At 38.0% G+C, this 26,080-nt stretch overlaps 1 protein-coding gene across 2 annotated transcripts; it reads right to left on the minus strand.

Moving 5' to 3' along the window:
* Positions 1-65: 65 nt before the first annotated feature.
* SMC2 (structural maintenance of chromosomes 2) lies at positions 66-20,896 on the minus strand. 2 transcript variants are annotated; one of them, XM_021525054.4, is made up of 25 exons: positions 20,821-20,896; positions 20,094-20,336; positions 19,052-19,201; positions 18,354-18,476; positions 17,389-17,427; positions 17,098-17,208; positions 16,861-16,905; positions 16,170-16,403; positions 15,368-15,517; positions 14,487-14,720; positions 13,486-13,645; positions 11,516-11,636; positions 10,678-10,816; positions 10,314-10,433; positions 9,794-9,998; positions 9,086-9,221; positions 8,014-8,138; positions 7,030-7,223; positions 6,591-6,734; positions 6,154-6,348; positions 5,405-5,605; positions 4,507-4,623; positions 3,075-3,235; positions 1,662-1,809; positions 66-741 (listed from the first exon to the last, which is right to left on the minus strand). In XM_021525054.4, the coding sequence occupies exons 2-25, from the start codon at positions 20,259-20,261 to the stop codon at positions 511-513; spliced, it is 3,651 nt and encodes a 1,216-aa protein (XP_021380729.1). In that variant the 5' UTR covers positions 20,262-20,336; positions 20,821-20,896; the 3' UTR covers positions 66-510. The 2 variants fall into 2 exon arrangements, with proteins under 2 accessions (XP_021380729.1, XP_085423299.1); XM_085567173.1 differs by having other exon boundaries at positions 20,630-20,896.
* Positions 20,897-26,080: the final 5,184 nt, after the last annotated feature.

Raw genomic sequence — 26,080 nt, forward strand, 5'->3', positions numbered from 1 at the left:
AAACTCAGAAAGGGTTCAATTCTGAGAAGGCACTGTTCAGTGAAAAACTTTGAGGAAGGCAAACATACACACAACCAGGTTGTATTGTATATCATATTTATCTTGGAAAAACAACAGGTAAAAAAATTGTAAAAAAATTTTGGTAGTTAGTTGTTGAGGATTGCTTTGCTCCTTAACAAAAATTACCAGTGACACTTTTCTGTGGAATTTGACAACAGGCAAGGAAGACTTACTACACTTGGCAATAGGTCTTCTGAATAGAACACTGGTAGTTGAATCAGCTTTTCCTCATCTAAAGGCTTTAAGTTTACTAAAAGTTACTGCTTATATACATTTATATGTAAATGTTAGAGAGGAATGACAGGACTTGCATCACACCATAATGATCAAAATTGTCCAGCTTACTTAAAAGAACAGGCTATTACAGACTATAATAAAATGCAAATACCAACTAAAACAAACATTAAAACACATAAATGTTCCTTGTTGCTTCCTGATGTTTTTAACTTGTTACGAGATTTGTGAAAGAATAGGGATGTGTAGCTTTGGGGGTCCTATGTCACTCAGTTCACCGTTCTCCGTAATTTTTCTTTTTCTGGCACTTTCTTGTCCACGCTTTTTTTGTCTCTGCTTTTCAATCTGGCTGTATCTTGCAATAGTGGATACACCATCCACAAACCTGGTCTTGTAGAGGACATTTGCATTGTTGAACATTCCTTCTTTCAAGGACACCACAATAAACTAAAACAAACCAGAAATACTTAAAATAAATGTTGCTATCCAAACAACACTAGAAAAGGCTTCCAAAGAGAGGACTTCTTTTCCTAAATTTGGCTAATACCTCAGTAATAATCTTAAAAAAATATTTAAAACTAACCAAGGTTCAAGAGGTCCCAACTGTGGGATCTGTGTTACACAGGTCCACTTTTACTGTAAACCCACTTTTTTCATGTAAACCCACTTTTTCTGCAGCTAATGACACTCCTGTCCATATCCCAGCACCTGGCCTGGGATACAATCCACAATGCAGGATGCCTGTTTGCGGTGGAAGAAAACATGGACATAACTGCCACTAATTATGAAAGAATGCAAGATCTTACTTAGTCAAAAGATACTACTCAAATAATTTTGCAATACTGGTTCCCCTCCTCAAATAATTTGGAATGGTCAAATTACATCAAACAGAGACAGGTACTGCCTCTTTTTCTCTTTTGTACAGGTCACAATGATACAGAGATCCTTTCCAGTACTGCCTGACTAATTTCATTAGGGTCAACATGAAATATCTTTAACCTCAAATTAAATATCTCTAGGAAAAAAGAATTCAGGACATTGTTATGCCTGAAATTGAGCATATCACAAATACTCCTCCCTATTGGTCCCTTTTAACCAGTGCAGCAACAACATTCAAGTTTCACAACTGCCATGTCAGTCTAGTTTTCAGTTGAAACAACTCAGAAATACAACACACATCTATAGGATGAAAGGGGTAAACAGCTCAGAGCCCTCAGTGCCAAACTGCCTTTGTAAATAACAGAACCCTTAGCAATCTGGCCTGGTGGAAGGTGTCCCTGTCCGTGGCAGGGGATTGATTTAGATAATCTTTAAAGGCCCCTTCCAACCCAAACCATTCTATTACCACAATAATTTCAAGAACATACCTGGGAGCGTCTGAAATGAGTTTGAAGCATCTGCCCAATATTCTGGGTATGAGAGAGATCAAGAGCTGCATCCACTTCATCCAAGATGTAAACTGGGGCAGGTTTGAAGAGGAGCATGGCTAATATCAAGGATAAGGCCACCAATGATCTAGTATGGAGACAAGAAAATTATGATTTAGTCTCACATGAAGGGCTCTGGCTTTTGAAAAGAATTGTTGAAAGGCAATGAAGGTGGTAAAGGGTCTGGATCACAAGTCTGGTGAGAATCAGGTACTGGTGTTGTTTAACCTGGAGAGAAGGAGGTCCAGGAGGGACCTTATTGCTCTCCACAGAAAGGAAGGTGTAACCAGGTGGGGATTGGCCTCTTCTCCCAGATAATGAGACAGACCATGGGGAAATGGCCTTAAGTTACATCAGGGTAGGTTTAGATTGGATATCTGGAAAAATTTCTTCACTGAAATGGTTATCAAGCATTTTAATGGGTTGCTACTGAAGTGCTTGAGTCAGCACTCATTGAGAGATTTAGAAGACATGTAGATGTGGGATTTAATGACATGGTTTAATGGTGGACCTGGCAGTTAAGCTAATGGTTGAACTTGATGGTCTTAAGACAGTTTGTCCAGCCTAAATGATTCTATGATTCTAAAATAGTCCCTCAAAAGCACATTACTGCTATGGTTCTGAAGAGATGGAATATTAGTTTCCCTATTTCAAAACATGAAGTCTTCTGTCAGAAACAGCAAATATTACTTTTTCTTATTGGAAGATCACATTAGTTGGGTGATGATGTTTGAAATTATGCTGTTGTTCAATCCCCAATTCTAAGTTTTGCAGTGTTTTTCCATATCTGGTTCTTCAACTATTCTGTCCTTAGACAGAACAGAATGTGACAGAATTCTATATCTCTGTCTCACCTCTTCCTAAATTCTGTTTCTGCTTTTCAGTTAGTAAAGATCTTTTTTTTCCTTAGAAGTTGCAAAGAAGTACATGCCCTACACAGTAGCCATAAACACCGGAGAAGGAAACTGTTTGCCATGACACTAACTTTATACCAGCGAAATACTTGCCTATATAGATTTTTGTGGTTACAGCTCAAGGAGAGGAGCATTTAATTCAGTGTTATGTTAGTACTACCTAAAGTAGTGGTAGTACTAAATGGTTTTATCACCATTCAAATTTTTTTTTTCCCCACTTCTGTGTGACTGGAGCAAAATCTTGCTTGTTATAGTAAGTAAAGCATTGTTCTAAGTCAGAATATATTAATAGTGCTTTCAATATTGAGTTCATTAGGAAGGAAGCAGAGTCCCTGACTTGACAAGAAAAAGATTAATTTTTTTGCTTTTTAGAACTTTAATTAGTTAGACGTATCAATTACATACAAAATGACAATGGAAAACAAGTGAATTCACCAACCTTTGTCCTCCACTAAGTTCTGTTAAGTTTTCCTTCCAGATCTTTCCTAAGCCAACCCTGAACTCCATACCAACAATGACATTGTGACTTTTAGAGGGTGCTAACATAGCTCTGGCTCCAGGTAGGAGTGTTGAGAAAATGGAATTAAAGTCTTCATTGACCTAGAAGTCAGACCACAAAAGATGTATAAGCGTGCTTTGGATCAAGAGCACAAAGAGTAAAAAACATAGTGATGAGCAGCACGACACCCAAGACATCTTTCCAGTTCAACATGGTGACTTCCCATGTCACATACAGGACAGTGAGAAAATGTTAGCTTTTACTTTTTCTGCAATGAAGAGAGAAGCAACACCAAAGGATATATGACACCTCATGCTAAGTATTTTAGAAGGATCCAATGAAAGACATATTGGAAGGCTTCTCTATGCTATCAGCCAGGGAAATGATTATGGCCCTAACTCAGATTTATAAACCGGCAAATTGCAATTTCCATTTCAATTAATGGACTACTAAAAGTACAAGCACCATGTAAGAGATACATGCTGGCATCCTCCCAACTCTTCTTCTTCCCAGGTTTACTTAAGCAATGTCCAGGTATGAGATGGGATGCAACTTTGTAAATGTAGATTAAAAATGTCCTAGGTTTAGGAATTTATCTGAAAACACGTATTCCAACATGTGTGTGCTTTTGCATTACAGCTCACTAAATTCTGCCAAACACAATTTTTACAATTAAAAGGTACCACTTTTTCAGTGATATCCTATATACAGGCAGCATAATAATTAAATAGATACTTCATCTATGTGCAATTTAATCTTGATTAAAATAAATTTTATCAAAAGCCAAAAACCACAAGTTCCGCTGGTACAGCAGAAAATAAAGTGTCAGAACATTTCCATGTAGAAAGGGATAATTTTATACTTTTGTATAAAGTCTCTCATTATATGAGAGACCTGGTAAAAAGGCAAAGTGCCTGGGTAACAGAAACATAAATCAGACATTGCTCTACCCTGACAGTAACAGAAGCACTACCATAGGTCCACAGCCCTGCACTCTAGAGGGCAACATAGCAATAAAGAATTTTTACTCTAGTAAGATACTGCTTTAAGGAAAAAAAAAAAACCAAACCCAAAAATAAAACTCAGCTGGATTTCAATATGCCTTAACCTTCATGAAACGTTTGTGTACACTAAAAGGGAATGAGAAAGTATTTTTTCAGGTTTAAATTGACCTTTGCACTTCTCAAAGAATTAATGTCTTATTCTCAAAAGTGGGAATAAACAGGAGAAACAAAGTGGGTATTTTAAAATATGGGTCAGGGATGGTAGTTTGAAAACAGACTTTTTTTTCCCCAAGGAAATATGCAAAACAGTAATCCAAAATAAATCTGATCCTTAACTAAAACATGAAGATAAGTTTCAAGTGTCATACCTTTTTCCAAGCAATATCTAAAGTTTGTTTTTTCTTCTGGTCAAGCTCTTCAATAACTGCAAGAATTTTTATCTTGTCATTCTCTACAATTCTTTTTTTCTTCATTAAGTCATTGTACTGGTGCAAAGAGAATAAAAGATTGATTTCAATGAACTTTGTGCTCAAATGCATTTTGTGCTAATCTTACAGCTTCACTGTATCATTGTGTAGTTATGAAATAGTAATTAACCACAAGATTAAAATCCAGTGCATTCATTTAGCTGCATGAGGGATATAAATTTGGGGATTATTTGCAAATTAAAGCATCAGAATTTTCAACAATCAGCAAGGGGGAAGAACGACATTGCTCTGAAATATCGTTCTTGCACTTCCGAAGTTAATCATGTTTCACTTGCTTTTCCATAGAAGAAAGGATAGTTCTGGAGGCTTATAGGAGGAAACAGTACTAGAAAAGTTGAAGGATAAAATTGGTGGGCAATTTTCAGACAATCCTTGAATAGCCTGAAAATACAGATTAATTCAAGAAACAACATCAAGCTTGAATATATTTTCGGTCTGCAATTTTTAATTCAGTGTATAGATTTTAGATACTCTAATGAACATCACAAAGCTTGCTAATACTTCAGCTTAGGATGAACTGGGGTAGGAAGGAATAAAATAGTATTTTTTACCATCCAAAGTCACAATTATGAGTAACTTAAAAACCTGGTGCACTAATGAACAATTTAAAGATGTAATATTAGTATGAAAGAACCAGCAAAAGGTTTAGTTTATTTTTGGTGTATTGAGAAATAGAGCACATGAAAACATAAAGCTACATTATATATATTGGTATATACTGTATATACCATATGACCAGCCTGCCCAATCTTTACAGATAAAAGCATAGAATATTTACCCTTTCCTCTGCATCAGAAAGCAAGTTCATAACTGTGGTGTTCACATTCTTTCCCATCTTCTCTTTATGCTCCTGCAATTTCTGCAGCTTCTGACTTGCTTCTTTAGGGTTGCAACTTTTGAAATCATAGGCTGTGTTTGGCTGGCCAAAGAGTGGTTTGTCTGAAGCTATCCACTTATATTCTTTCAGCATTTTGGCCACCTTTAAACAAAAAGTTATGTTGAGGCTTTTTCCTCATGCTTAAAACAAACAACCAACCAACCAAAACAACAAACAAACAAACAAAACCCCACCTAGATTCTGAAATTACCACATTAATTCTTCTACCCCAATGCAGTACAGGCACATATCTTTACAATGTTTTGTGTGATTTCCTTCACTGTGGACAAATGAACCATTTAAGGTAACTTTCATGTACATCTTACTTACTTCAAACACATTTTTTCTACATCTGAACTATGCCAATATCACTACATCATGGAATTGCTTTCTTTAATTAGTTAGCGAATTTGTCCATACAGTCAGAATGTTCTTACTGATCACTTTCTCACCATGATCTACCCCCTGTTACTCCATACAGATAAGCTCTTTTACAATGTACAATCCCTCTTCCTCAGATAAAAATTTTATATTGAGAGCTGCAAATATGACAGTGCTTAAAGGAAAAAGGCTTTCATGTTCCCTTTGTATGTGGCAAGGGAATAACCATCCTTGGTCACAATGTGAAGAAAAGCACAATTTCAAAATACCTTGGCATCAGCATCAGCAGCCTCTTGTTCACATTTGGTGATGCTGTGTTCTAATTCTTTAACCTTAAGCTGTAATTCATTATTTTGTTCTCTGTATTTTACCATCTCTGCAGATTTGTCTTTAATTGCATTATCATGTAATGCCATTACTTCCTTTTGCTTGGTAAGCTCCTTCTGTGCTTTCTCTACAGATTCCTGAAAAAGCAAATCAGCAGACATTTATTGGCCTCTTCTAAAGTTGGCATTATAGTCTTATTAGAACTCTACACAGCAAGGAGAAAAAAATTCACATGTGAAAGTGAAGCGAAAAAATAACTACCTAGGCTGATTGAGTGCAGTAAATCTGCAGAAAAAAATACACATTATAATGTGAGGTTCAGAGGATCACAGAGTAACATCAAAACAGATAACGAAACACAGTATTTATTCATTTCTACCTCTGTTTTAGCCACTTCAGCCACCAGAGCATCCACTTCATCCTGGTAGGATTTGATTGCTTCCTCTACAGCTGTTATCTGTAGTTTATAGGAGGCCTGCTCTTGTTTCAGCTCTTCAAGTTCCAGAACTAAAGCTTTCACTTCCTAAAGAGATTTTTTCCAATTTATTAGTTATACTTAAATGGAAATAATTAAGATTCAGTTTGATGTAGTAAAAGTTGTAGAAGATTAACAGCATCCATTCTTGAGCAAGAGTGCAATCCCACAAAATAATAAAATAAAAATACAAAAAACCTCAGTCAGTGACTATGTTGGTGACTGCACAGTAATATATTAAGTCCCAAAACTGAGAGTATTAAAACCTCAGGAGAATCATACTTTCTGCTTTATGCAGCCACTTTTAGCATTAAGAGAACTGGCAACAGAAGTGAAGTTTTACCTGCTGCATGTCTTTTATTTTTTTGCTTGAAATGTCTGCCTTTTTCTTGGCATTGTCTAGTTTCTGCTCCGCATTTTTCCTCTCTTTTAGACATTCTGCTTCTGCGTTTTTAATTTTATTCTCCAATTCCTTGTATTTTTTTTCTGCTTTCTTTTTGCTCTCTTCGGTTTTGTTTATTGTCTCTTCACAAGATGCTGAATCAAGAAGTAGAGTATTGAGACTGAGCACTGTTCTCATCTTTAAATTTACATCCTAAATGACAAATGAAATAAATCTCTTTGCCCCAACAGGAAAAAAGTGGTTGAGCACTCACTAGTTGCTGAAGTCAGGTATTTCAATGATTACTCTAAAACTGTACTTTTTCTATCAGTTATTGGTAGGAGATCAAACAGGCATTATGAAAAGATGACCATTTTTTTTAACAGAGGGAAGAATGTCAAGTCAAAGGATCAAGAATTAATCAGATGGCTATCTAACAAGATATCATCCTATCCCTAGAATATAAGATCTAGATGTGTATCACTTCTGGCCATTTTTTAGACATTTTACTTGTTGCTACATTTTGTGCAATTTTGTCTTCACTCAGCTATTTCTTTCCCATGCTTTCTTGTTATGCAAACTATATTATTAACCTTAAGTACCTACAAAAATAGATGGCTTGAAAAAAGTAAAGATTACACAAATATGGGATTAAATCAATTTTTAAACTTCCCTGCAAAGATGTATTTTCCTTTACAAAGTATATAAAAAACATTCAATAAGAGTATAGCCTTCACTATAAGCGAATGACCATCTTTAAGTGAATCACTTCTGTGCAAGTATACTGTGATTCTGTGCTTGTTACATGTTCCAAAATATAAAGCTATTATTTTTAAAGTGAAAAGTACTTCTTTCTTAAATAAAGGATGTGTAACTCAAACAGCCTGATATCCATCTCATTCTCAGCAATTAGTTTTCAGATGAGAGTAAGAACACATTTGTCACCAATGGTTTTCTTCAGGGCAATCAGCTCTTCCTCTTGTTTGTGGTAAGCACTTTGACAAAGCTTCTTGTGCAGCAGCTCTGCTTCCTCAGACTTCAGCTCCCATTGTTGCTTCAGATGCTGATACCTTTGGAGACAGTAGTGACAAACACTGCATCTCACTTTCAAAGCTGAAATAAGTAGATGAATATCTATATTCTGTTTCTCATGTGAGAGATACAGTGATGACAGTACGGCAAATAAGCTTAAATGAATGAAAATCCGATATAATTGCTTTAAATAATAATTGTGAGGTTTATAGGCATGCAAGTTATTATATATGTAGCTCCTGCTATTTAGACCTGATCTGACCTATTAAAACAAATGCAACTTTTTTCCCAACTGGCAGCATGACAGATGTTAGGGTGAAGAATTAAAGAAAAGGTATCTAAAAGCAGAAGTTCCTTCCTCTTCTTGGTGATATTTCAGGAAGTCTACTGCAGCGCAAAACAATTTGAAGAAACAAATCCAGCTGGTAGTAGCATATTATACAACACTACTTCCTTAGGATATTTTTGCAGAATTGACTGAACATAATTTTTTTGTTCCATTTTTTAATACAGTATTCAGTAACTGAGTAGCTAAAAATCAAATATACTTAATATTATTTTATTTAAATGCTTACAGCAGTATCACTCAGATAGTCCTTTTTAACATCTTTTTATTTCCTTGTGAGAAAAATTAGACTGACCACAAACTGGAATTGTGTACAGGTGTTAAAAATATGTCTAGAACAGATCCATTCTTCAGTAGACTTAATGAAAATTCAACCAATTTCAATTACCTACCAATGTGTACCCTTTTTTTTGCCCTGTATTATCCAAAACAAAGTGGTTTTGCATGTCTTATTTAAAAACTGAATTTGCTTTTTGATTACTGAACTTACTAATTTTATTGGGAGGAGAGAGAGGAAGGGAATTACTTTCTGCATATTACATTCTCAAAAGGTCTATGGCCACCCAAAATAACTCATTACATTAAATTTACTCAATCACATTAAGAGAAATTTTACACATTGTATAATGCAAACCTTACCTTTCAGCAACTGTCTTCAAGGTTGCCAACTCATTCTCTACTGCTTCAAGTTCAGATTCCTTTTTCTGGAGTTCTGTTTGAACATCTTTCACTTCTTGAAGTTTAGACAATATTGATCCAGCCTGTAAGGATGCACCTGTTCAATGAAAAAATTTAAAAGCCAGGCTGATTGGAATCAAACCAGTGGATTCACCACTGGTAATTGCAAATTGTAAACATTAACAATGAGGCAGACTGATGATTTATTTTAGTTGAGAAACAGAGAAGGCACTAGGCTAAGCTAGAGTTCTCAGGAGAGAAAGACTACCTCATCTGTTACAGAACATAGTTCAGTAGTCTTTGAATATTGTACATGCGTGTCTTATGCAAACAGCTAACTTTCCATAATTTATGAGATTATCACAAACCAATGATTAATTACTTCAAAAAGTGCTTGAATTCCAAGCACTTTTGCGTCCAAGAGGATTATACAGTTTAATAAGATTGAAGTATTTAAAATCTAAATTACGTCAAGTTTATAATTAATTTTTTCTTAAACTAATTAATATTATTTCAGCTGAAGACAACTTTGCATTAGCTCAAATGTATTATTCCCAGTACATATCTAAGTAAAAAGGTTACTGTTAAATTTTATAAAAAATATGCAAGAGCAGTAAACAAATCAGCACATAATATTATTAGTATTGTATGAATAGAACCAGCAATTGCCTCCATGCAGAGTTCCTTGGGGATCAAACACATCTCCATCAAGAGTAACACATCTTGTCATTATCCTTTTGTTGAAAGTCACTTTCTTAGCACTATCCATGTTATTACAGACAAATGTTGTTCCAAAGACATATTCCATTGCTTTTTGCAGTTCAGATTCATACCCAATTAGAGAAAGGGCTAAATACAAGTTAGTATGTCCAACCTAGAAATCAAACAAAATGCAATTAGTATGCCTTAAGTTAAAAGAAGTTTCAAATTTGATTTGTCTTTTGTTGATACAACTCTTACAAAAGTATCATTGCATTTTAAAACAATTTCAGTTACAAGTGGAATAATTAATACCCATTTAACCCTCAGAAAATTGAAAGGATACAAAGGAAAACAAAATCAATATATCATCAAACCCTGTACAAATTCTTATTAAAATACCCATTAAGAATCTCAAGTTCTTAATACAGAAATAAAATTAAAATGGGACAGAAGCAATATAGTGTAAAGAGTGTATTTATTTACATACCAGGCTTTGGGCCAACTTGACTGTGTTTTCTTGAAGACACCTGGGTGAAATTTTGTTTAAGGGAATGATGGTGTATCGACGCTTTAGTTCACCGTTCTCTAACAGCTTTTTGCCAGTAACCTCAAATGAAAAATAGGTACAAAGCATACCTGAGTACACAAGTAATTTTGTAAAGTAAGACAGCAGGGCATTGGAAGAACACATTGTTGTCACCAACTATGTATGCCTTTCTTGACCCAATTAAAACATGTACGTAGGTTCAAACCCCTCTCAAGCATTCAGTAACAAGGCACATGCTTGCCAACCCAAATCATGCAACCACATCTCAAAATTTAAGAATTGTGTACTAATGAAATAAACTTACTTCTGTGTCCACAACAAGGTTATAGAGTTTCCCTCCAGCCACCGCTTCCAGGGCTTTGGCATTGGATGGAAGTTTCACAGTGATAAGAAACGCAACAAGGCCTTTCACCCGGCTTGCATTCCATCCTTTTTCTGGATATCTTAAAATAAATATAAATTGTGACTGTGAATGTTTTCTCTCACACATCCTTAAAAAATTTACATTTGAAACCCATGATGCTTCTTGGTCTTTTATAAGCAATTCTAAATTCTATCAGAAAAATAACCCACAAAAAAATGGTTACATTAAATACTCCACAGGAAGAGATTCAACACTAAATAGTCAGTTACATATGATTCAGTTACATAGTCATTAAAAGAATGTAATTCTTGATTTATTTCCGCATTATTTCAATGGATTTTTCCAATGGGCTCTGCTATTACCACAGCTATAGGAGTATGCTCAGCCTATTACACAAAAAATTAAACCTGGGAATACAGATATTTGGCCGGAGTTGACCTCCAAGGAGCAAGTCTACTTGAGTCCACAGGCAGGAAACAGTGATTACATATGTCCCAGTTTATACCTTTGGATTCTATGGCTTTAGCTACTGAGTTTATGACTTGGAAATGCCATCAGACAAAACTTTTAAATTCTAGTGACTTAGAGAAGATTCTATGACTTCCTGACTTTCCCCCTCACCTTCCCCTTCCTCTTCACTTTGCAGCATGGGTTAGACAGTCATTATTCACTGGCAGTAAGAAAAAGACAGCAAAAGCTAAGACATTGGTAGAATTGTGTGGTAAAAGGCCCCCAAAAGCCTTTTCAAACATCTTTCAGGATCACACTGAGATCTTACTTGTATGTAAACTGTAGCTGAGGAAGTCTTGCTAGTAATTTTTCATTCAATTCTCTTAGCCGGCTGATATCAAAAATCAATGCCTTCTTTTTTGCTAGGAGGGCTTCTTCCCTTTTTTCTTCTTTAGAGGTGAACACAAACAGTAGACATATATCCAGAGCAGAGAAATCTATTAGCTTAAAAATTGGCATCTTACACTGCTTATCTACATATATGTAGAGAAGACTTTTTAAAATAATTTTTAAATTTTCAAACTAAATAAATTTATACCATCATGACACCAAACATGCAAAGAAAAAAGTTTAAAGAGTATGTTCTTCTCTAAAGGTTAATCTGGAATATCAGCTAACAGTAGTGTCTGAAACAACTGCTACCTGGCATTAGAAACAAACTCTAAGAAGTGTTTTAGGTACAGAAAACCAGGAAGTAATAAGAGTCTTGGTCTCTTTTAACATCTAAATTTTAGCTGGAGTTTAATTGTGCCATCAAACTTCAAAATGTTCAGCCCAAAGTTGATTCAATCAAATTATTTTAAGCTGCTGTCTGTCAAAGTTTAAGAGTTTGCAGAGCTCACATCAGAGGAATTTATGCTTGAAAGCAATGTGCTGGATTTTCATTTCCCTCCTGCACTGGGGCTGGGTGAGATGTCCAACAGCAGCACTCATAGTGCTGTTGTTTGTGTTTCTACTGAATAGATGTAACACAGCTTTGGCTACTAAGAATGCTGGCACAGCACCAAGGCTATCCCTCCAGTCCCTCTTCCAAAAGCCAGTAGGTTGTGAGTGGACAACAGGTTGGGAGGGGACATAGACAGGATATGGGGCCCAACAGATATTCCATACTATTATGAAAGTGTGCTCATCAGTAAAAGCTAAGAGAAAGGATGAGGGAAGGGAGCATCCATTATTAAGGCCTTTGTCTTCCAAAACAGCCTTCCAAAACAGCGTACTGAGATCCTACGTCACAAGAAGTGGCTGAAAAATGCCTTCTAATTCCTGATGGGAAGCAGTGCATAAATTCTTTTGTTTTCTTTTGTTTCTGCATCCTCCAGCCAGCTCCAAGGCAGACTAAGGCCAAGACCATCACTGATGGTAGTGAAACCTCTGGGATAACATATTATGGAAAGGGGAAAAAAAAGGCCAAACCTATCTGCAGTGGCTGGAAAGTAGTGACAATATGCGAGAGGAACAGTCCTGCAGACACCAAGGCCAGTGAAGGACAGGGAGGAAGTGCTCCAAGCACTGGAACTGAGATTCTCCTGCAGCCTGTGGTGAAAACTATGCTGATGTAGCAACATGGACCATGGTGTACAGTGTATCCACCTGTAGCCTGTGGAAACCAACACTGGAGCAGAGTCCTGTCAGAAACTGCACGGACAGATAAGCCCATGCTGGAGCAGGTTTTCTGGCAGGATGTGTGACCCCCAAGGGGACCCACACTGGAGTAGCCTGCTTCTGAGGGACTGCACTCCTTGAGAGGGACCTGTGCTGGAGCAGTTTGTGAAACACTGCAGGCCATGAGAAGGATTCACACTCAAGAAGTTCAATAAGGACTGCCTCCCTTGGAGAAAAACCCTATGGTGGAGCAGGGGAAGGTTGCGAGTATGAGTAGGAAGGAGTGGGAGAGACAACGTGTAAGGAACTGACTGCAGCCTCCACTCCCTATCCCTCTGCACCACTCATGGAGAGGAGGTACAGAAAATGAGAAACAAAATAGAGCCTGGGAAATTAAGTTAAATTGATTTCCCCAAGTCAAATCTATTTTGCCCATGACAGTAATTGTCAAGTGAGCTCTCCCTGTCCTTATCTCAACATATGAGCTTTTGCAGTATATCATCTCCTCTGTCTAGTTAAGAAGTGGTGTGATAGAACACCTTTTGGCAAACACCTGGCATGAAATCAGGGTCAACTCATGACACTTCCATACTCCTTTGCAGATTGCCTCAAAATTATGCAGAAGTCTGTACAGACCTGAATATTCCAGCTCCTTTATTTGCTTCTCTAGGGTTATTTTCATTTTTTCAACAGCTTCAAATGTGTTTCGGTCTTTCTTGTAGCCTTCATCCATCTTTTTAACTTCAGCTTCTTTTGCCTTTAATTCTTTTTGTGCATAATTCAATTTCATTTGTGCCTATAATGAGTAAGCAAATTTGGAACCAGATCTTCAAAGACAAACTCGCAGATGCAAATTTAAAACACTTGCTCTATCAAGCTGCCTATCTAATTTATGCAATTTTCCACTGGTTGCAGATATGACAAAAAAACAGCCTTAGCTTTTGAAAATAATGGCAAAGGTTATTTAGAACCAAAACCATAGGTCTTGTATTTAACTATGGTAACATATTAGAACATGAATAAACTCTGAGAGGAAACAAAGTAATTTAAGGTGGGATATAGCTGTCCTTATTACTCTATGAAGAATTTCTCTCTAAGTGAGACAAAGAAAGTGAACTTTTGAAATTTAAACTCTGCTATCAGAACTACCCCAGCAGAGGTCTTCTAGCCTAAGACAAAACAAGCATCATCTCTTTCAGTCATGTGATGAACATACAATTTAACTAAGGAGAAAATAGTTTCTTCTAAACTCTCTATTTCAAAATGACATGCATCTTTATTTTGATTCCATTAAGTTTAACTGCCAAAATCTCTTTGATTGTCCACCATAAACAACAATCCTCATTTTTTCCTATTCAATACTATTGATCATTTGAGTACAGTGAATCCTACTTTATATCTCAAATGTCAGTTTCTAATACTTCCTTGCAGCAATGCTACAGCATTTTCCTGTGCAAGGATATTTCAGTTATATTTTATCAAAAAGTTAGTTTAATGCATATGCTAAAATGTAAAATATCTTGCATAAATATTCTGCACCTCTTTTCATTGATCTTTCAAGCATCTGTCAATTGGTTTTCAGACAATTTCCAAAAGCATGAAGGCAGGTCTGAGACATGCAGAGTTTTTTTTCTTACCTGTTTAGCCTCTATTGCTGCTTGGCTAATTTCATTTTTGCAGATCATCATCTGTCCTGAAAGAGTAGCTTCTTCACCATCCTTATTGTTGGACAGGCCAGCAGATACAGCATTAAAATGCTGTTGTGCTGCAACTAGAGCATGTGCATCTTTTTCACTTTCTTCCAGTAAAACATTTAGTTCTTTCTCTAGATTCTTTACCTCTTTCTCCTTTGACATTAATGCTTTAGAATCCTTCAGCAAAACAGAAAAAAAAAAAAAAGAGAGAACCTGAGTCTATTACTTTGAAATTCAAGTTCTTTAGCTGAGGAGCAACAAGTAGTTTTTATCATCTAAATTTCTATGACCCTTTGTCAGATTTTGTGATCTAGCAATATGTCTTTGCATGTTTTCAAATGTGTTACTCGCCCCATGAGTGTACTGAATATCTACAGAGAGATGAAACACAGAAAGTGGTAGCAACTGCCAAAGACCTAGAATTATCTCGCTCTTCCCAATACCTAAAAAATGATCCTCCTGCATAACGAAACATTGATTGTCAAAAATATGCAAGGCAGAGATTTCTCATTTAACATTAAGAGTAACAAATATCCAGAAAGCATAGTAGTTTGAAGCTACAGAGACCTCTGCTGAGCTTAAGAAAAAATGTGGAACCACAAGGAGCTGCACTTTATTTGTATTTGCATCACATATTTTTCTAAAGAGAACCTACTACTTATGTTGAAAAAATTAAACAATGCCCTTAATATTTGTCTCTGCTTCTAAATGTAATTCTTGCCAATCACAGGATTCTTTATACCACAACAGGAAAGAAAAAAACAGCTGTTCCCACAATCGGAATTAATTTAGTATGTAAAGAAAATTATATATAAATATCTTACCTTCTGCATACGTGCTACCAATTCCTTATACTTAACCTCTTCACCTTTTAAGTTTTGCTTCTTGAGATCAAGAGCACTTTGTGCTTTTGCATTAACTCTTTGATTTGCTGAAAGAGCAGCTTCTAGTTCTTGGAGTTTACCACCAACTTCCTACAACCAGTAATAAAGGAAATTTAATTTAGCCTGTGACACCAATGCAGTATTTGTAATACTTTGCCTTCTGTTCAGAGCTTTTTGTAGAAGGAAATCTGACCAAGCAGGCAGTAGTGTTCAATACAAACAGGTCAGATCATCTCCCACCTCTGAAATACAACTTAACTAGAACTATTATTGAAGACCCACACCACTCCATAAGATGGGACACTGTCCTTGTACAGAAGGTGGATTTAAACACTAAAGCCTCTATGGGCCATCCTGTATGTCATGAAATTTACTGCCCCCAAAATCAAAGTCAATACTGATTACTGCCAAACAAAACTTTCCTTACTTTTCTTTTGAGACATCAACAAAAAGGGAGAAAAAAGCCTCTGGCAAAACTTACCATTGAATGCATAGAGTAAAAACATGAAGTCAAACAGTTTTTATGTTTCAGTTATTTTTCATTTACATTTCAGACAAAAAAAAAACTTTAAATTGATATCTTCTAGATAAAACCGACAATGAACAATGCATAACCTAAGCTACACACCAGAAGACAAAAATTCAACGGTATACTATCTTTAGAAATAATTCCAGTATCTTAAAATTCTTTGTATGCAGGTATTCAGAGGAGTACAATGTTTATTTTCATTTTTTCATTTACCTTATCCTTTTTCTTTTCCATCTCTGCTATGTGTTCATTAAGCTGTTTTACCTTCTGTTCAATTTCAGCTCTTGATTCCTTAAACTTCTCTACATTAGCTTGCATTTCCTTTAGCATACCAGTGGAGGATATCTTTGTTTCTTCAGCCAGAACAAACTGATAAGCTACACAAAAACGGCTTAAATGTTCTATTTCTCGTACTACTTTTTGGTATTCTAGATATAATGCTCGTTTCTGGACAAAACAAACAAACAAACAAAAAAAGGCACTAAATTTAAATTTTGATGAAAAAACAGAGTTACATAAGGCTACTAGAGAAATCTTGTAAGTACTCCTAAACATCAGTATTTGTAAGTAAGAGGATGGATTCTTCATGTTATTCTCAGCTAAAATAATATTCATATAATAGACTGCACACCAGAAATACCACTTGACTTATTTTTTAAAACTAAGACATTTTAAAATCTATTTTTATCTAGTTCTGTTGTTTTCTTCCTTCTCTCTATATCTCTCTCTAGGATTTCCTGGAAGTCCAAAATGTCACATTCTGTGTACTTGGAAAAATAACAAAATTCTTTCCCTTACAAGACTCTGCAGTACTTGAAAACATGCTATTGTTTTAGCTAAAACTTACTGGTTCAGGGTAGTTGTGAAAGTATTTTTTCAGTATTTGAATCTAATTTTTCCATACCTCTTTCAGTTTCTGCAAAGTTGGACCGATCTCCTCATTTAAGACCTGAAACACATAGCAGAAGATTTATATTTTGATTTTACTGAACTCTAAAATTTAAACATGTATAGGCATGGATATCTAGTTCCAGATGCAGGAACGAAATATTCTAGAATGCTGTACAAAGTCAACATTGAACTAGCTGATCAGTTATCTTTAACAAACATGAATGAAAGTCTACTTTACAACACATAGTACCATTTGAATGTTTTTCAGTTTGAATTCCTTCTTCTCTATGGTTTTCTGGACAGTTATTTTCTTGCACTCGTACATCCTAGTTCCAGCTGCTTCTTCAATCATAGCTAAAATCTAAAATAAAGCAATGCAAAAAACTTTGATGTTTCGTCTTATGTTAGATTGGTTCAATTAAGCTGAATGTCTCATCTCTCCCCAATTTTTATTTTTGTTGTCCCCCTCCCAACATGTTTATTCTTGTTATTCAAATCAGTTCAATAACTTTAGACAAAAACACTCCCACAACTTTCCTACCTCTGGTGGCTTCATATTTAAAACTTTGGTAATTTTTCCCTGGTAACAGAAACATAAATCAAGATCAGTGGTTGTGTATCATGAAGTAGTAAAAAGAAAAACCAAAACCCCAAACCTCCATTCACTTTTACACATTGTATATAAGTTCAAGCACTTTTAAGTTTGGTTTTTTTTTTTTTTTTTTGCTACAAGAATAATCTAGTTTACTCAGTTGTTTTGCTCTTCAAAGTTCAAATAAGTCACTCTTTCAGGTAATATATTTGAAGTGGCCCTTTACAATGTATCTTAGGCTAATCTTCCACAGTTCTTACTACATCTTAAAGGAGTAATTCAAATATTTTTCCTAGAGTCTTACTGGGTTTCTGATGTTGAATAAGCTCCTAATCATAAACCAGCTTTATTGGTCATGTAGCTCATACATAACAGGTAGAAAGAGAGTATGTACAAAACTGTTCCTCACTTTGGCATCCACTTGGAACAGTTACCTTTGAATCAATAAATCCTCTGTTTTATTATTCCTTGCAAATATTTCAGGGATTTGCCTAGTCCCTTACAGTCCTCCCAATTTGTCAACTTTCTTTTGATAATTTTGACTTAAGAAGGTACATATCTCAACCTCATTCAAGGTGCTGTCTAACATGGGAGCACAAATAATAGCAAATAAAACCCACCATTTTATAATATTTATAAAAGCAATACCTAGCTGTTAAGAAGAAAAAAAAATAAAATGGGAATATATTTCGGAAAAGTTTTGCTAACATGAGGGCCGCATGAGGTCTTGTGCTACAAGATGTGTTTTAGGGTCAAACTATGCTGTACTGGAAATATTAATGACTTAACAGACTTCATTTTTTCTTGGTAAAATGACACTCTAATTAGGAATTAATTATTTTCCTACTATCTCCCCATCTTAAATTTAGTACAAGTCCTACTCTTTCTGGATTTTATAAAGATGCACACAATACCTGCATAATGAGGAAATGAGGATTATTGACATTCAGTCCAATGGAACAGAATAAATCCTGCACACGACTGTTGGCAGCATTCACACCATTGATAAGATACTTACTTCTACCTCCTACAGCAACCTAGAGAACAAAGACAAAAAAACTGCTTGGTGTTGTGAGAATATAAACTGCAATAAAGAACAAAAAAATCTGAGCAAATCACACTTGTTATATTTTTGCATATGTATGTATGTACAAACTGTGCAGAACATCAAAACAGAACTTGTTTGACATCGAAAATATTTAACTAAAATATAAGATTAGTCATTGAGGAAAATACTGTCAAGAAACCTTCCAAAAACTCTACGTTAAAAAAAAATAATCAAAAAGTAATCAAAACCCAAAACCCAACATCTTCACCAGAAAAATAAAGGTTCCTTCGCTATTGGAGGCCAAATTTAACACAGAGTTCAGATATTAAGAAGAAAGATATGAAAGCAGTAAAAGCCGCAAGGTAGAAAATTTTAACTTGCTTTATGAACATTTCTAGCTCGTACACTGGTACAGTTTTTCTAACTAACTACACTATAAAAGCAACATAGAAACCTTGCCTCTACTGCAGAAACTCAGAAAATCACCCCCTTTTTCCCTGCCCACTCATGAGCATGGTAAAAATGTAAATAGGTTATGAAAAAATACAGATATTAAAGGCTTACCTGCCTAGTCACAGTGATCTCATCATTAGCTTCAAATCCCAGTGGACTTTGACTTTTGTTTGAATTATCAAAGTTAATAGACACAGTTGCTTTTGTAATTCCAGCTTGCCCACTCTTATAAATTAGATCATGGAAGTTGCAAGCTCGCACCTAAGTTCAGGGAACAGATAAATACTTTTTTGAAAGAAATTAACATTTTAATTGTAATACTGTAGGTCTTGGAGAAATCAATATAAAAACCAAAGATCTAGCTGCATATTTGAGTTCATGTGAACTGGCACACGGGAGCTGCAAGGTGCTATCATTGTGAAACTACAGTGTGTGCCAGTCTAGTTTTACTTATCCAGATAACTGTTTCTGCATGAGGCTCCTGAAAAACACTGAATACATCTGTAAAAAAAGCCAGCTGACAGTAAATTTATTTAACAAACACTTATTTTTCACAATGCAGTTCACAGGAAAATGATTCAGAAAATGTTCCTTAGAGGGCTGCCTGCTTTGTCAACAGCTGGGGGAAGGTAGGGATGGGAAAGAAAGCAAATTTAAAAATCATCTTCAGACAGAGATTGAAACTGATGTCAAAGCACATATATTTTAGTAAAAATAAAGCAGATATATTATCACTTAAATAATAAGCATTGTATGAAAATCACTTTTAAATCTTTTTCTGATGAACCAGGTAGCCAGATTTTAAGACTTAATCCAGAACTGAAAACATTTATTACAAATTAGTAAATTAGTGCCTGTAGATGCAAAAAGGACCTTTAGCTTGAAGCTGTTAGCTTTTAAGTGGTTATTTTTAGTCTATATTGTTTTAAGCCACATACTTGTGTAACTGTGGTACGTGGATGAAGTTGTAACTCAACATAAGGCTGAGCAACAATGATAGAGACCCAGATTAATGCAATGAAATATCGAAATAATGAAAATATTTCTTTCAAAGACACACCATGTCAGGTCTTCCGTGGGAGGTTACTCACTAGAGTAACGTTAAAAGTTGCTAACAGAAGAAAGACTTTTCTTAAATGTCCTATCTCTTTACCTGTGACAGATTGCTGATTCCCAGCACAAAACAGATGGAGTCCAAGATATTGGATTTGCCACTACCATTCAAGCCAGTAATGGCATTGAATAGCGGGTCAAAGTTACTAATTTCCGTCCTCTGAGCATAGGATTTAAAACCTTCAAGAACAATTGACTTAATGTACATCTTCCCAATGCTCCCAAAAGGTATTCCAGGCCAAGTATTCCTCTGAGCACTGAGAAAGGTATCCGGAGTATAATCCTATACACATCAAAGAAAAAAAATAATCAAATGAATGATACTGCCAAACAAACAACTAGACCCGAGGAAATGAAAGAACGCATGCCTTTTACAACAAAAGTATAATACATTTATAAACTAAAAAAGCCAAGTAAACCACAGATCCAGGCAGTATCCCAACTGCACTTCGGCATTTCTAAGGGACTTTACGCACAGTTTATCAGAACACTCGGCTATAGACTCGCGGCAAAGCCACGGTTTGTCGCAAAGCGACACGGCGCGGTCTCCCTCTCCCGCTTGCGGAATTGCCGTACCTGTCCAGCCTCACCGCCCGCGAGGGACGAATCCCGGGAAGCGGCAGCCCGGGCTCCGAGCGAGGACCCAGCAGAGCCCCATCCCCACCGCTGCCGCCCGCGGCCCTGCTCCAGCGAGCCCTCCCTGCCGCCTCTGGCGCCGCATCGGCCGTGCGAGGCCTGCTTCCCTTCCCGGCCCCTCGCCCGCTCACCCCCGTGCAGGGCTGTCCCTCGATGCCAGCGCCTCACTCGCTCCTCCGCACCCGCTCCGCGCCGCCCGCCACGATCAAATTTTGGCGCCGACCGCTGCGACCGTTAGGGGCGGCGCCTGATGGCGGCCACGCCGCGCCCTCAGCGCGGCCGGCCCGCCCCACCCCGGCGGAGCGGGCGCAGCGGGGGCGCCTGGCCGGTGCCGGGGGCGCCTGGCCGGTGCCGGGGGCGCCTGGCCGGTGCCGGGGGCGCCTGGCCGGTGCCGGGGGCGCCTGGCCGGGAGGGACGGCGCGCACCGGGCGCAGAAAGGCGGGCGCGGCTAGGAAAGGGCTCCTCCGGCTCTGACGGGGGCGGAAAGTGGCGGGTGGCGGCCCATGGCGGGGAGGACGGCCGGGCGCCCGTGAGGGAGATGGGGGTGGGCGGGAAGGCGCTTGGTAAGTTCGTGGTGAGTTCTGCAGCGCGGCTGAGGAGCTTGAGCGTTAGCTCCGGGCTGCGGCGGGAAGTGGCTTTGTCCTCCCTGAAATTACATCAAAATCAAAGAAGTGCTGTTCTATACTTCCTACACGCATTCCTACTATGCCACCCCTAACCCACTCCCTCCTCCCCAAAGAATAAAAAAAAAAAACCCAAGCGCTATTTATGCCTGTTCAAATCTATTATTGTAATTTATACAGACATGCTTCCATTCGAGCAGAATAAGGAGAGCTTGTTCAAAACGTGAGTACGTGTCATTGGAAGAAAGGTAGCTGTCTGTCCATTGCTGCGCTGCTCAAAGCAGGAAGGCAAAGTCGGCTGGATGCATTTACTCGTTTCTGAGCTTGCTTTTGTCGTGCTGTGTAGGTAGACCAGGACTTTGCAGCTGCACAGCGTTACTGTTGAGGTCTGCTGTAAAACTTTGTGCCCTGGACTACTGAGTTTGATGTTATTTCAGTAATTCGAAATAATTCAGACTGAAGGTCTACATTGCATTAGGGAAGAAAAATATAGTGCATTTGCTTGCTGCACGAATTATATTGGATGCAGCTGTTTAAGGCATTAGCGTGACAGCACTGCTGCTGGAGCTACTGTAGCCAGAAGTACTTGATGGTCCCTTATCTGCAGTTCACTTGCTTACATCTGGAACCTATATTGGGAAAAACTATTTTTAATTTGGACAAGAGTCAGATTGATACTGTGTAACTATGCAGCCCACTCTTTATTTAGCAAACTGAAAATGCTCCCAAATTATTTTTGAATTTACCTTCTGTGGCAAACATACTGGAGTGTTTCTTGCCTGCAGGAAAGTTCCTGGTTTGTTTCTGTTAGAGGTGGCTGCTTGGACTACACTGAAGGTGGCACCTGGTTGTTCTTCAAATGGCCAAAGTCCTTCTCAATGTGTGGTTGATGGAGCTGGCAGCTGGGGACCTAGTACTGTACCTGCTCCGCCTGCTCCTTTTCCATCCAGATTAACCACAGCCTGAAATAAGGAAATAGTAATAAAGCAGAACCAATTCTGATGTGAGAGGCTTCATCATAGGAAGACAGCCATGTTTGTCCCCATTTACATATGATGTGGGAAAGAAAAATAATTTCTTAAGTATTAAGAAATAAGTTCTTAAGTAGATCTGTAATAGCTTTGATGTCACAAGGCTTAAATTTGAGTGCTTCATTTTAAGGAATATAAATCCGGTTGTAGATATTTAACATGCAGTTAGCACCTTGGAGCGAATATAACACATGGTTTGAGCAAGGAAAATATATTTTTAGCAGCTGGCTATCTAGGAATGGTTTTATTATTGTTATAAGAACTTTATCGAACTTCAGGGAAGCAAAATTCCAGCTGTTCAATGTGCTAGTCAGTAGAATCCTGTGCAAAACTGCCTTTTTTACAAGAGGTGACATATTTTTCAGGACACCTTCCATAGAACACAAGAGCTAGTGATGCCCAGTCACAAGAAATTGGGTAAGGAAGGCAAGAAATCAGCATGAGTGAGTCAAACAAAAAGGCAAGAGGGACATGCGGAGGCAGTGGAAGCAGACACAGATATCTGGGAAGAATACAGGGAGTCTGATTATGTAGGGATGGGCTGAGGAAGGCCAGGGGGCATCTGGAGCTGAACTTGACAAGGAATGCTAAGAATAACAACAAGGGTTTCTACAGGTATGTTACTTTGACAGAAGAAGTCAAAGAAAGTGTACACACACATACCACTGTGGGAAATGCAAGGCTGGCAAACAGGTAGCAGTGAATGAGAAAACTGAGGTACTCAACAAATTTTTTGCCTGTCTTCAATGGCAAACCACCTCTCTTCCCACACCCTTCAACAGGACTGGAGTAGCAAAGTGTTTCCTGCTGTAAGTGAAGGTCTAGTGGTGGGATTGCATCTGTGAAAAATGCCATCCTAGGAGTCCCAGTGTCATGATAAAGAAGCTATCTTTCAGTGACATATGACACCTGACAGATCTGCCTCTTGCCAGTGATCAACACTGATCAAATGAATGATACTGATCAAATGAATGATGACTGTGAATTCTGACTGAGATATTTCCTATGTTCTGTAAATCTGAGTGTTCATCTAGCCCTACCTCAGAGACAAACTGGTGAGTTAAACTTGTCCCTAAATTGGAGGATGTCCAACAGAGGACAAAGTCCAGTTGGCAGCCCACTATTAGCCATAATTTTTGATATCTTTATGAAAGATGTAGACAGTCATGACCTGGAAGAGCAGAATCTTTTCCCCACTACCCTGAACTTGGATCCAACTGCATCCAGTGTTCTCAGTTCCCTAGTAGAAGAAAGTCACTGACACACATGAACAAATCCAGAGTAGGGTCACCAAGATGATGAAGGAAAATCAAGAGAGAAATGGCTTTGTTCAGTTTCCAGAAACAAAAGCTATTGTTTCTGCTGCCTTCTTTAGCTGCTTAGCAAGACAGTTTTAAGAGAATGGAACCCACCTCATCTGAGGGGAATGCATGGTAAGAGATGATAAATGTTGTTTGCTAAACAGTATTTTCCAGTGGCGCATGGAGAGTCCTGAGATTTCCCCCTGCCAAGCCATGTCAAGGTCAGATATTAGAACAGGTTGCCTGAAGAGATTGTGAAATCTTTATCTTTCAAAAGTAATACAGCTTCGCATGTCTGTGTACAATCTGATCTGTACTTCCACTCTTAAAATTTGTTTCCTTGGACTCTTGTTGACATACCTCTTCTGTTATGAACAAAACAGCCTGGCTGGGACACTTGGCTCGACCTAAGTACTGACATTGAAATGTTAATTAGCTAATCGCCCCTGGGAATCACCTACACCCCCACCCAAACTAGGACTAGGATGCAAAATAAGCCAGTGGAATCATGGGAGGGGGTTTTGGGGATGAAAAACACCCCAAAATGAAAAAGAGGGGCACAGTGGAGGGGGCTGGATGGGTGTGTTGGTTGGGGAAAAGGGACCCCATCCCTAGTCTATGTTTAACCTGTCACTATAACCTGCAGAGGATCAGATTGGACTGGGCTGTGGGAAGCAGGCACAAGGAATCAGACACTCTACCTGGTGTTACCAGGAGGGAAGGAGAGGGATAGCTGCTGCGGGATCTCAGCAGCAGGCTCTGCACATCCCCCCACCCTTCGGCTACCAGTGTGCCAGGAGAAAAAGAGAGAGGACGCTCTGCTGATCGGGACTTCAGATACAGACTGGACACCTCTTCACCTCTGGCTACCAGTGTGCCACGGAGACTCCAGGGACAGACTCTGTACGCCTTCTCGCCCTTCAGCTACCGGAAGAAGCTACAAACACCCCCCCTGCCGAGCTGACTTTTTAATAAAGAGTTGAACACTAATAAAGGCATAAAACCTGTTCATTTCATCTTCTTTTTTTCCTCATGTCCCTTTAATTTTTAATTTATCTGTCTTTTAAATATTATAAGATAAAAGGTAACAGATACCAGATCAGATGTATGTATATGCTAAGCAGGCCGGAGCAGCGGGTTTCTGTCTTGAGGGAGAAGTTGGTTGTGCATGTTTCAAGCAGGAACTTGTTCAGTGATGAAGCTACCCTTGTTATATTACAGAAATTGAAAGCATCAGCTCGAATTTTGTCACTTCCCTTCTGAGTTCACTTAGTCATGATGTTGCAAGAGATCTGTACACTGCAAGGGGGTGTTTAACATTTGTAGAAATCTATGCTTTTAAGAACCCAAAGCTTTCTTTGGCAGTTGTAAAATCAAGCAGATTAAACATTTCTCTCTGTGGGGCAGTACTGGCCTGTTGTTGCAAATCTAAGAAGTGAAACTGGGCTACATGGGGTGTCTCTACAGTTTTGGTAAAATTTTGCATTTACTGATGCTACAACATATGTTTCAACATTTAAGTAAGGCAGAAGTAATAAAAGTGCCTAAAAGGAAATTTAGGGTGCCATGCAGTGACTAGGAAAGCACAGCAGGCCCTTTAAGAAACTTCAGCTTTTTTTGTCAGCCCACATCAACTGCTGTGCCCCACAGAACTGCTAAAATTGGAAAAAATACCTTTTAGATCATCAAGTCCAACCTAGCATCACCATGTTCACCAGTAAATGAATGTAGTTTGTCCATGTAGTAGACATGGTCTCAAGTACCATATCCAGATGTTTTTTGAACACTTCCAGGTATGGTGATTCCACTCGTTCCTTGGGCAGCATGTTCCAATGCTTTACAGCCCTTTCTGTGAAGAATATTTTCATAGCATCTATACTAAATCTTCCTTGGTTCAGTGTAAGCTCATTTCCTCTCATCCTGTTCCTTGGAGACAGGCCCCACCTGGCTACAGCCTCCTTTCAGATAGTTGTAGACAGTGATAAGGTCTTACTTTATGCCCAGTTTCTGAGAGTGAATGCAGCTGACCTATTTGATGATATTGATGATATTGATGGTGTTAACTTCCCTTTTCACTTCATTGTGTGAACTTGCTCCTTTGAACCTCTGATGGAATTGTGACCTGATAACAAAGTACAGGGTGGCACATTTAGCAGAGTGAAAACTAGTCACCTTCAGTCTCTGACCTTCTTCCAAGATTAGATAGTATTGCATAAGTAAGTGTAGTTGCAGCTTTATTGTTTCAAAATGCAGTGTCATGCTTGCATAGATATTTGCGGTATGGTCTCTGACAAAAGTAGCATGGGAGTAGTTTGCTTTTACTTGTTTCTTACCACGGGAAAAAAAAAAGTACCGTTGAAAAGGCATTGTAAGAACTAAGCCAGAGGGGAAGAACAAGTAATTTTTTGCTAAAGCGAGTAGGAATGTAGGAGTTGA

The sequence above is a fragment of the Lonchura striata genome, chromosome Z (genome assembly GCF_050655825.1).
Source record: "Lonchura striata isolate lonStrDom1 chromosome Z, ASM5065582v1, whole genome shotgun sequence".
Taxonomy (NCBI): domain Eukaryota; kingdom Metazoa; phylum Chordata; class Aves; order Passeriformes; family Estrildidae; genus Lonchura; species Lonchura striata.

Excerpts from the sequence above, each read along its gene's own strand:
- SMC2 (XM_021525054.4), bottom strand. The coding sequence starts at position 20,261 with ATGTACATTAAGTCAATTGTTCTTGAAGGTTTTAAATCCTATGCTCAG. Across the intron at positions 16,906-17,097 it reads AACTGAAAAACATTCAAATG|GTCTTAAATGAGGAGATCGG; the intron begins GTACTATGTGTT and ends TATGTGTTTCAG. Across the intron at positions 3,236-4,506 it reads TAGATATTGCTTGGAAAAAG|GTCAATGAAGACTTTAATTC; the intron begins GTATGACACTTG and ends TCTGACTTCTAG.